We start from the raw sequence: 10,891 nt of genomic DNA, 5'->3' as shown, positions 1-10,891 counted from the left end.
CATTAAAGGTTGCTTAATGGAAATTATTTGTGGTGCTCATCTGTATTTACAGGACATGTACAGAAGGGAATATGGGGAGAGGGCAGAGGAAGTACCTAATGAAGTGCTTCATGTTTGTAATTTAGCTAGTAACCATTTCAGCATATCTGTAGCTCACTCAACTTGTGCTATGCCTCAGAAGAATGAACCTAATGATTGTGGAACTTCTGCTGGATCTCTGAATGAAGGAAAAGATATTTTCCAGGAAAAAAATAAATAGACTGTAAGAAGAACCAACACTCCTTCAGCTGCCACAGCAACACCAAAAACCCAGACGCCCCAAAGCCTTCGTGAGGAACTACTTGAAGAGTTATTTTAAATGCTTTTCCTACTAACATGTAAGTAATCATCATGTACTAAATTGGAGATGCACTTTTTTATTGGAAAAGAAAAAAAGAGGAAATTGTCCTCAGGTCCGAGATGTCTTTCTTAATTTATCTTTTCCCTCCCTCAGACTGGAAGGAGGCTTAGGGAGAGACTTTTGAGGAGCTGTTGCTGTAACATCACCCAATGGGTTGCACAGGCTTACAATAAATATCATTTAACAGCATTTATATCAAATGCTGCTGTCAATTACTATGCTAGAAGTTCATGCTTAAATGTGTGGCTGTTATGGTTTTATGATTTTTGTTGTATTATTGATATTCCACATCATAACATCATGTGGTGTATTGGGAGTTAAAGAGTTAATGCTGTGGTGGAGTGGTTAGGAGCTAGAACATCAACTCTTTAACTCCCAATACTTTCTTCAAGCATGGATTTTGCTGTGTATCAGCCTGTCAGCACTTCCTGGGGATGGGATCAGCTGTGTGCTAACATAGACACATCTGTACTTCTGCTAAAACCCCTTCCCTCTTATGCTATCTTCAAAATGCAGATGATGTTCGTTTGTGCTTGCCTGTCCACTAATGCTATATCAGAGCCAAGGAAGCAAATGCACGAGGAGCTCAGCCAGTGAGTAAAAGCTGCTGTTGTGCCTTCAGGAAAAGCTCTGTGTACCACCTGGCAAGGTTCTGTGCCTATGAGATAGTTGGGAGTGTCCTGTCAGCTGCTGCACACCAAGTTGGCTGTTAACTTTTCAGAGCCAAGTCATGAGAGAGCAGCACATGCACAGGAAGGAGTGCACAGATCACACTTTAATGTCTTACGTATCGAAGGGACTCACTGCGCCCATGGGGGCTGTGCTGCAGCACCGGGGTCCTGCGAGCCGCCCTCTGCCGGGGGCACAGAGGCCTCCTGCTCTCGCTGCCGCCGCCGCCGGAGCCTCTCGGCGTTGGTTATCGTCATGGGGTGGAGCGGCAAAAACCCCGCCAGACCTGCAACGAGAAGTGCTGAGCGACGCGAACCGCCCCGGCGGGGCCTCTTCCCTGCCCCGCACCTACCCAGGAGCTTCTCGGCGGGCCGGGAGAGCTGCGCGCCGCAGCCCAGCCAGTGCCGCAGGCGCTCCAGGTTGAGCCCCACCACCTTCTCGCCGTGGACGTTGGGCAGTGGGTCGAGGCAGCCGAGCTGCTCCAGGTACTTCCCGTCCCGGGCGCGTTTGCTGTGCGCAGCTACGATGCGGTAGAAGGGCCGATTGGTGCAGCCGCCGAGGGCGAAACGGATCACGACGTGTCCGCCTCGATAGGCCTTCAGAAGACCGCGACCTTCGAAGAGAGCGCGGGGCGGTCACGGGCGGCTCCCGGCCCTGCAGGCCGCGCCCGCGAGCACTCACCGAGCAGCACCATAGCGACGGCCGGCACAGACCTGTGTCGCGAAGAGATGACGCACTTCCGGTGACGCTACCCGCTAGCCACCGCCCCCCAAGCATACAGGAGCGAGGCTGACTTCCGGCCGGAGCCCCGCCCCCTGCATGAACCAAAATGAGGCTGTGTTCCGGCCGAAGCTCCGCCCCTGCGTGGACCAAAGCGAGGCTGACTTCCGGCCGGAGCCCCGCCCCCTGCGTGGACCAAAGCGAGGCTGACTTCCGGCCGGAGCCCCGCCCCTGCGTGGACCAAAGCGAGGCTGACTTCCGGCCGGAGCCCCGCCCCCTGCGTGGACCAAAGCGAGGCTGACTTCCGGCCGGAGCCCCGCCCCCTGCGTGGACCACACCGAGGCTGTGTTCCGGCCGAAGCTCCGCCCCTGCGTGGACCACACCGAGGCTGTGTTCCGGGTCGGCGCTGCGCTGACCGTCCTCCGTCCTTTGTGGTCGTGTGGCTCCAGCATCTGTTGTGTACTGCGCTGTGCCACCCGTGCTTTCTAAAATGCAGAAAAAATGAAGAGTGGAAACACAGGGTGCAACCTGTGGGTGCAGTGCATGGTGCAAGCAGGGGACGAAGGCTGCAGCTCCTGGTGACTACAAAATGCAGCCATGGGGACACGCGGGCTGCAACTCCTGAGCTCCAGGCAAAATGCAGCCCCCAGGACCAGGCACGACGCAGTGCCAGGAGACACTCAGATAGCACGGCCCCCTTGGAGCACACAAAATGCAAAAGGCCCCATTCCCAAAGGGCTTCGCTCCTCCCCAGCTTGCCGCTCAATGCACTCTGAACTGCAGACAAGAAATCTGTGTTAAGGCCAAGCTAGCAGACCCAAGAGGAATCAGTTATGTGTTAATGACTTAGCAACTCATTCCTTATGGTATTTATTGTACACGCAAGAGAATGGAAAAAACACCGACATTCCTGCTGGAACCAGGTGTCATCAGGTGTAAGTTACTTCCAGGTAAAGCACATCTGTGTGTTATGTTTCCAGTCAGGGAACAGCATTATGCAGTGGCTGCCTTCTCTTTGTAAGTTGCCATCATCTTCTTGATCTCAGCAATTGCTTTGCCAGGGTTCAAACCCTACAAAGAGAAAATTCCAGCTTATTTCTCTAGAAATCAGCACATGGGAGCATCCTTCTTGTTCTCCCACAATCTAAGTCATGTTAAACTCACAGATACACCACTGCTTGTAAGAACAGTGGACAGAGGGCGCTCAGCAACCAGTTTTTGAAGTTGGAGCCCAGCCTAGTGCTGCACTCCCATCAAATGCTGTCAACTAAGCTTTTCAAAGCAAGGCTTTCCTGTGATTCAAAAATGCATCAGATCACAGAGGCTCTTAATTTGCACTGCTGGCAAACCAAGCATGCTTAATCTCAAAATGAGAGTGGGGAGCCCACAAGTGTCCTTGTATATCATAATGGCAGCGCAGTGAGACAAAGCATGAGCAGGAAATCACCCCAGAGCACAGCTCACTATGTAGTCTTTCTTCAGAGCTGATTGAGAAGATTTAAGCTTGCGAGGAAAAATGTATTATCAAACATAAATGTGTCTCAAAATCAACAGACCACGCCCTAGGGTGTTATTTCCCTTTGCTGTGTACAGTCAGATCTTTGTTTGAACCTTCACCTTTAAGCTGAACTACAGCTGACACGTGAGCACAATAATCTGCCCTGCAGAAAAGGGGGGATTATCTGTAGTCAGTGAATCATGTTAAATACACAAAACCAGCAGGCAGTGCTCCTGACAAACACCTGTCAGGTCAGAGCTCAAGCACCTTCTTTTCCCACAGCTATGATCCACACAAACATTTGCATTCCTATTACTTCACAGCTCAAGAAGGATTTTGCTCTACCATCAGACATAAGCAATGCCTGGGTAGAACATAATTAATTTTCTTTTTCTTGGCAGCTGTGTTATCTACCCAGCAACAGGCACAAGGTTACAGCAAGATGAGAAAGTTCGCTCAATTTCCAGCAGAAATGCCACAGACAACAACCTTCTGGGAAGTGCCCTTCTGGCACGATGTCAGCGTAAAACGCTCCCCACGGCTCTGAAAACCTGCCCTTGCCTTCTCTATCATGTAAGTTGCACAATACATCAGGACAGCTGCTACTGTTGGGGTGTTATGTAACACTGTGCTGGGGTTATATGCATTACTCACATCACTGATCAGACAATCTTCCCTATGGGATTTTGGCAGCATCGCTCACACAACCAGCATGTTACAGTCACAGTCCTAAACCCTGGAAACAGTCAGGTTCTCAAAATCACGAGGAAGAGACGTTTCTGTGATGCGCAATGTAGTGTAAACTTTGCCACATCCTCTTGCACAGTCACTACTACAAACATGACTGCTGCTAATTCACCATTTCAGAAGGAAAAATAGTCAACCAGAGCTTGACAAAAACAGTCACAGAAGATGTGCATGGAAGAACAGCTCCTACCTTTGGGCAAGTCCTTGTGCAATTCATGATAGTGTGACAACGGTAGAGTGAAAATGGGTCTTGAAGTTGTGCCAGGCGTTCCTCTGTGTAGTCATCTCTGGAGTCAATCATCCAGCGATAGGCCTGAAAGACAGTGTCATTCACACACCAAATGACTTCCCAAGGTAAAGTAATCAGTGTCATATTTTAAATGTAACACCTAACTCAGGAATTCTGGTCCACAACTACGTCAAAGAATCATTAAGGTTGGAAAAGACCACTGAGGTCATCTAGTCCAGCCACCACCCCATCCCCACCAAACCACATCCCTCAGTTCCACATCTGTATGTTTCCTGAACCCCTCCAGGTAAACTAACATCATTTTGTCTTCACAGATATCTGTGCTGTTTTTAAATGAGGAGTCCCACAGAAGTTCAACGTGACTCCCAGGATCTGTCCTTACCTGCATGAGTACAGCAGGACCCAAGTACTTGTCCCCATTCCACCAATAACTGGGACAGCTGGTGCTGCAGCAGGCACACAGGATGCACTCGTAAAGTCCGTCCTGTACACAGGTGAGATATCATGGTCAAGCTACAGAAATGCAGAAATTGAAGAGAAGTGTGAAAGTTGCCTGATTTTTTTGCATTCCTTGCTTCCAGCCTGTCCCAGTAAAGAGGAAGAGAGAGTTTTTCACATGCCTTTGTATCCAAGCACACAGGCTTTTCCCAAAGGAAGGGATGCTTTGGTAAGTAGATAAAAAGCAACTTTACCAGTTGTGAGAAAGATTCACGTGGCTCTGGCAGCTTCTTTTAGGTTTCTGTTTTTCTACTTCAATGAGAAAGTAACTTCAAAGATGCTGCTTTACAAAAACCTTGAGAGAATCCCTTTAAGTCCTTACATATGCCATCAGATAACATTATGAAATTGTGTAGGAGAACTAAGTGTTGCCCTCAGATAGAAATTCTTTCAAACTGTAAAGTCTTGTGCTTGTTAAGACAGCACAGCACTAGCTGCATGGTGCTGCTGACATCTCGGGGATGTGGCATGTCTATTCATAGGATATATGCTTCACAGCAAACACAGATAATGGGCAACTTTCAAATATTTCTGCAGACAATTAGGCTGCAGCTCATGTGTTTTCATTATATCCTCTTTAATCAGCCTTCCTCTGTGTTGCTCACACTCATCCCTTTTGCCACTTGCCAAAATCTAGGCTGCTTGCCTACTATGTGCCTACCCAGTGACATTACTGCAGCAACAATCACAGCACTGACGGGCTGAGCCTCAAACTGTCAAATGGATGATCCATCAAGACAGGTCAGAGGCAAGAGAGAAACTGTCAATTTAACAACGCTTACTGTAGGAGCTGAAGAAATACAGATAATAACTTACCTGCTCCGTGAACTCTTCAAAAAGTTTCCCCTCCCAATTGCACAGGCTCAACTTTTGCCACTAGTTTCAGGGCTGTAAAACCCAGCGCACAGCAACACGATAGTGCTGCTTAGTATGCAGCAGATATACAGGCAGTGCCATGCTAGACACACTGCACTCCAGCATAAACAGCACTGCCTCATCTCTGCAGGAATATTACAAGCCTCTGCCCTTCACAGTGTTTTTACAAAGACAGAGTTTTGCAGTACAGACAGTGGAAACGAGGTCAGAGTCCCCAGCACAACTGTGTTCTGCTTTTCATTAGCAAATGTTTCCCCCAGCAATGCAGACGTGCCACAGCACTGCATTTCAGGGAGCACTTTCCACCCACGTCAGGATTTGTAACAGACAGTTTTGTCATTAAAGGAACTAGACGCTACCACGCATTAATGTTTAATGTCTTATCTGGAAGGAGCTTCAATAGTAAAAAGAAAGAAAAAAAGAAGGGTAACCAGTTTCTGACGGTCTTCTATGGACTGCAGGTACTGCTCCTTGCCCTGTTTAGACTCGTCCTTCTTTTTCAGGTAAGGCTCGATGGATTTGTACTGTGCATAGAAGTTACTCAAGTCCTAGGAGACAAAAGGCAAAAAGATCACACTCAAACTGAATTGATGCCTGAGAGACCAAACATCTGTAGTCATTCATACAGAGGAGGTATTTTGTACGTCAGCCTGCCACATTCCTCCTAACGCGGCCACATTTAGTCACCACTGGTAAGCAGACCCACCCAAGCCAGAGAGCATCAAGAGTAGTTCAGACGTGAATTGTGGGACGTGATCTCACTGCCATCTCCCAACATTATCCCTTCTAATCCAACTTGAACCCCATACTGCCTGGAATGGCGTCACCCATGGTCACAAGATGAAGAAGGCAGATACTTACTGGAACAAGATCCTTCACCACATACATGTGGGGGAGAGGGTAGATTTTAGTGACCCTGCTGATATCAGGGTCAATTTTTTTGGTACAAGCCAGGGTGTTTCCACCTGCAATGTTCATCGCACAGGAGCCACAGATGCCTGAGTGAGAGAACAGAGTAAAGCATTGGATGTTCACTCGCTTATCCTACTTGAGGAAGATCCTCTTCACCCCAGACTTGCCCCTGGCTTCATTTCCATTCTGATGTCAAGAAACTCTGTACGTGATGAGGAGAATGCTAGAAGCTGACACTGGGCCAAGTACATCTCTATTCAAACAAAGAAAAAACGCTGGAGTTGCTTTCATGAAGCTCTAAATGTATCCTTGGTGCTTAACTTCCTTCCACAGCAAAAACAGCGCTTCAGACACTTCATCCCTTCATGTCATACACTGCATGTGCTACCTAGGGCGGGGAAAGCATTCAGATTGTTCACAGGTTTGAAACACAAGCAGCTAACACTGGGATTTATAATATGGAGCCAGACAGACCCCCACCAGCCCTACAGTTACAGTCAAAAGCATCCGTAGATGTCACGGATGCAAAAACAAGTCCCCAAGGCAGAAGCTTCTTTCTGTGCCTACTACAGCAGCATAGAGTTGTGCCATCCCCTGCTTTCATGAGCTCCCCATGGTGAGAGAACACTCATAGAACAAATAGCATATAAATAGCTTAACAAGTGGATTAGGCAACACTGCTTCTGATCTCCAGTAACACAAGGAGCAGATGTAGCCCAGGAAAGGGCAAGGCTCACAAAAAAAACAAAACATTGCAGAGCTGCCACTGATACTGCTCAGGTCAGGAGCTCTGGCATTCAAATCAGACTGATGCTTAAGACATTATATTGGAAAGATGACAAGTGCTGAAAGGGCGTAACTAATTTCAGAGGATTTGACACACATCAGTTGATATGAGTCAGGGAAATGCCACTGCTCCTCACACTGAGTGAGCCAGTCCTCAGCGCCTGGTGTGCCAGCAACCCTTCCCACAAGGGCTGGCACGTGGACAAAGTTATTTCTCCCACTCACTAAATGGCTACAAGTATTTTCCAGTTAACTTGAGAAGGGACCACGACAATTGGAGATTGCAGACATGAGTCCATTTGTAGGAAACAGGAACATGTCCTTTTCTACCATACCCTGCATGGTAGAAAAGGACAAGACCAAACCAGCCAACCTTAGAAATCTGTCTTTTAGATTCTCAAAGAAAACTATTCAGTACAATTACTTCCAGCAGCTCAGGAACAGTGTTTGCTATCTAAATATCAGACGCTGAGAACAATCACACTGGATAAAATTCCTCCACTTGCTATGCAGATTCTGCAAGAAATGTCTGTGTTGAAGCATGCTTTTCATTTAGATCTGAGTTAGGACATCTTTAGGCATCAGGCAATTACACCTAAATTTCTAGTGCTTGCAAATCCAACCAATCAAATCCAAACTTGTTCCATAAAGACATTCTCCTCCACAATAATCTTAATCTCAGCACACCAGCAGCACTCATGAATTAAGACTTTTTTCTGGGGGAAAGTGTCCTGGGACTGAGAAGTTTGAATGCAGTCAGACAGATACTGGCAAGCACCTGCCTGAGAACCAGCTGGCAACTCTGGAGTGTAAAACCATGCAATGGCCTTTTCTTCAATCACTTTGCTTAGCTGAAGGGCTACAGTTCATACCCATTCGACAAATCTTTCCCCTCAATCCTCTTGTTGTAATGTCTCTTTCCTAAATTCCCCTACCCAGTACATCACTGGAGGGCAGCAAGACAAACACAATTAGGACAGAAACAGGAACGACCGTTTATGTGTGCTGCTTGAAACTCAGTGTGGGGTGATTACACCCTGTAACTTCACTGCTTGATTCACTGAGGTATTTCATGTGCAGTACCTAGAAAAGAGAGGCATACTGTGGTCTGTCCTTAAGTTTTCTATTGGTTACACATGTGTAGTCAGCGTTAGCATTTATCTGGACAACAGTCAGCTTAGCAGATTGAAAAATCTTCCTTACCTTCCCTGCATGACCTGCGGAAGGTCAGAGTGGAGTCCAACTCGTTTTTAATCTTAATCAGAGCATCAAGTACCATAGGCCCACATCTATAGCAGAAAACAAAGTCGGTGAACCTATGTCATTTCCCTTGGCTTTATCTCCAGCACCAACTAAGCAGCAACTAAAAAGACTTTCATCTCAGCTACAATTAAAACTTTTATTTTGCAACAAGAAAGAGATTACTTCCTCAATGGCACAATCCACCCGCCTCAGCACCCCCTGGGGTCAGAGTGGGACAGGAGCCATTTCTTTTGCTGAGGCCCAGATTTGGCTCAGTTGGAGAGGGTTCAGACAGCACAACTGAAAACAATTCTGAAAGCTCTCACCTCTTAAGTCAGGTTTTGACAAGTCCGTCTATCCTCATTACTCACATGAGGCAGTACTGCTTGCAAAAGCAAACAGTCTTGGACAACTTTATGTAATTTTATATATGGCAGACAAGACAACACCTAGAAATCATTAACTGGTGCAAATCAAAGCAGCAAAGTCTGTTTCTGTCACATGCTTCCCAAGCAGAGCTGCTTTGTATCTGAAGCTTTCAGGAATGGCTCGAGGTGAATTCCTCTGGCAAGACCACAGTAACAGGAGCTTGAGGAACCGGGGGCATATTTGTGCCCAAGCAAAAGTTTCTATACCACAGAAAAGACTGCACCCTTCCACAGGATCACTGAGAAATGAGAGCTTTCTTGGTGATAACTGCACTAGAGAACACAAGCAGTTACTAGAAGTTGAACTAATTCTAGTTTGCTGGTCATATTAAGTGTTAAGAGACTATGAGAAGAAAAACTTTCACCATATCTCCAAGGTCTGGAACTATGAGCTACGAGTAAAACTGCTCTCTTTGGGAACAGGCCCCAAAATTTACCATATAAATATAACTCATTAGAGCCATGGACAAATTTTAAGTCTTTAGTACAAATCAGGGACACAGGTAAAAACCTCAGGAGCCATGAAATGAGGTTACAGTTTTATTGCTAATACCTACTGAGACACTGGCATTCAGGGTACAATTTTCCTTGTCATGCTTGGCATCAAGAGGTGAGGGTGGGGAAGTAATCCCACGTGGTCACAGTAAGATTTGCTTTATCAGGGAATAGCATCTCTGTGTTGTTGTGCTGCATAACACACTTGAAGCCCTGCCTCTCTGGCTACTGTAACAAGGTTTTAGCAATGGGTGAAGCTGAATGAGACTGCTGACACCCACAGTTGTTGACTCAAACACCTCTCAGCTACTCCGAATTACTGCTTGTCAGATAGCTTGTGTGCACGTGCAGCCCCGACACATCTGCATGTCAGGGAAACCAAGCAGTGCTCCCTAGTCAGGTACACTCACTTATTCAAATCCACTTCATATGTCTGCATACGGGGCTTGTCCCCAGGCTTATCAGGATCCCATCTGTAGATGGAAAACTTCTTGATTCGTGGTGTAGCTGCAGCCGCTGCCGTCTGAGCTCCTCGACAGATCTGCATTTGAACAGCAAAACAGCCCTTAGGTCCCTCCAGGCGGCTTTTAACTGGTAACAAAATGCCTTGGGGCCATGTGTTTTGGGGCCACAACTGTGAGATCCATTGCCGGCTTTGCATTTGCACACACAGAGAATTCTTCCAAGGATTTGACAGACCAGGGCACCTTGACACACACAGCCAACTCTGTGCTGGGGCTCCCTCCTCCTCCACGAAACAGAGATGATCCCAAAACTAAGGAGGTAACTAAGGGCTCCTGTGGGCCCTGCGGCCCTGAAGGCTCTGCCACAGCCCCACAAAGGCCATCAGAAGCTCCCTGTCAAAGATGCTCCCTTCCCCCCGGGAATTTCTCCCTGCTGTAGGATGTGCCCCTCACGCAGCCCACGTCTCCCAAACCCATATCCCCTTGTCCTAACCCCTGTCCCTTCCTACACTGATCCCGCCTCCTCCCCCCCCTCCGGGCTCACCCTGCCCCCCCCCCCGCCCCCCCCCCCACTCCCCTCCGGGCTCCTCCTGCCCCTCCCCCCCCCCCACTCCCCTCCGGGCTACCCTAACCCTAACCCTAACCCTCCCCCCGCTCCCCTCCGGGCTCCCCCTGCCCCTCCCCCCTCCCCCCATTTCCTCTCACACGCCTCCCATCCCCTTTTCCTCCCACACCTTCCCGCAGCCCTCCCCAACATCACTCCTGCGGCCGTCGCCTCGCTCCCACCCCCCGCACCGCCTGCGGTCCCCTCACCGGCCGCGGCCCGGCCCTCAGGAGCCGCGCGCGGACGCCGCGCCTCAAGGAGACTGCCGCCGCGGCCGCCGCCATCTTGGCACTGTGCCGTTC

The 10,891-nt window shown here is 48.4% G+C and overlaps 2 protein-coding genes across 2 annotated transcripts; both read right to left on the bottom strand.

The window, feature by feature from the left end:
- Window positions 1-1,200: 1,200 nt before the first annotated feature.
- MRPS16 (mitochondrial ribosomal protein S16) lies at window positions 1,201-1,763 on the bottom strand. The gene is made up of 3 exons (XM_065738260.1): window positions 1,751-1,763; window positions 1,422-1,682; window positions 1,201-1,355 (listed from the first exon to the last, which is right to left on the bottom strand). Exons 1-3 carry the CDS (start codon window positions 1,761-1,763, stop codon window positions 1,201-1,203), a joined length of 429 nt encoding a protein of 142 aa, XP_065594332.1.
- Window positions 1,764-2,768: 1,005 nt separating this feature from the next.
- SDHB (succinate dehydrogenase complex iron sulfur subunit B) lies at window positions 2,769-10,889 on the bottom strand. The gene is made up of 8 exons (XM_065737883.1): window positions 10,799-10,889; window positions 9,932-10,062; window positions 8,560-8,645; window positions 6,520-6,656; window positions 6,090-6,206; window positions 4,667-4,768; window positions 4,225-4,347; window positions 2,769-2,860 (listed from the first exon to the last, which is right to left on the bottom strand). The coding sequence occupies exons 1-8, from the start codon at window positions 10,871-10,873 to the stop codon at window positions 2,783-2,785; spliced, it is 849 nt and encodes a 282-aa protein (XP_065593955.1). The 5' UTR covers window positions 10,874-10,889; the 3' UTR covers window positions 2,769-2,782.
- Window positions 10,890-10,891: the final 2 nt, after the last annotated feature.

This window comes from Cyrtonyx montezumae, unplaced genomic scaffold (assembly GCF_038088225.1).
Source record: "Cyrtonyx montezumae isolate F1298 unplaced genomic scaffold, pur_monq_1.0 scaffold_21, whole genome shotgun sequence".
Classification (NCBI taxonomy): domain Eukaryota; kingdom Metazoa; phylum Chordata; class Aves; order Galliformes; family Odontophoridae; genus Cyrtonyx; species Cyrtonyx montezumae.
The sequence above is the reverse complement of the archived record's forward strand: the minus strand, read 5'-3'. Positions and strand labels throughout refer to the sequence as shown.

What these genes read in the sequence shown, in the direction of transcription:
- MRPS16 (XM_065738260.1), bottom strand. An exon ending in GCCCGCCGAGAAGCTCCTGG is followed by an intron (nt 1,356 to 1,421) that starts GTAGGTGCGGGG and finishes TTCTCGTTGCAG; the next exon opens with GTCTGGCGGGGTTTTTGCCG.
- SDHB (XM_065737883.1), bottom strand. Translation starts at nt 10,873, where the DNA reads ATGGCGGCGGCCGCGGCGGCAGTCTCCTTGAGGCGCGGCGTCCGCGCG. An exon ending in CCGCAGGTCATGCAGGGAAG is followed by an intron (nt 6,657 to 8,559) that starts GTAAGGAAGATT and finishes TCTCTCACTCAG; the next exon opens with GCATCTGTGGCTCCTGTGCG. An exon ending in GCACAAGGACTTGCCCAAAG is followed by an intron (nt 2,861 to 4,224) that starts GTAGGAGCTGTT and finishes TTCTCTTTGTAG; the next exon opens with GGTTTGAACCCTGGCAAAGC.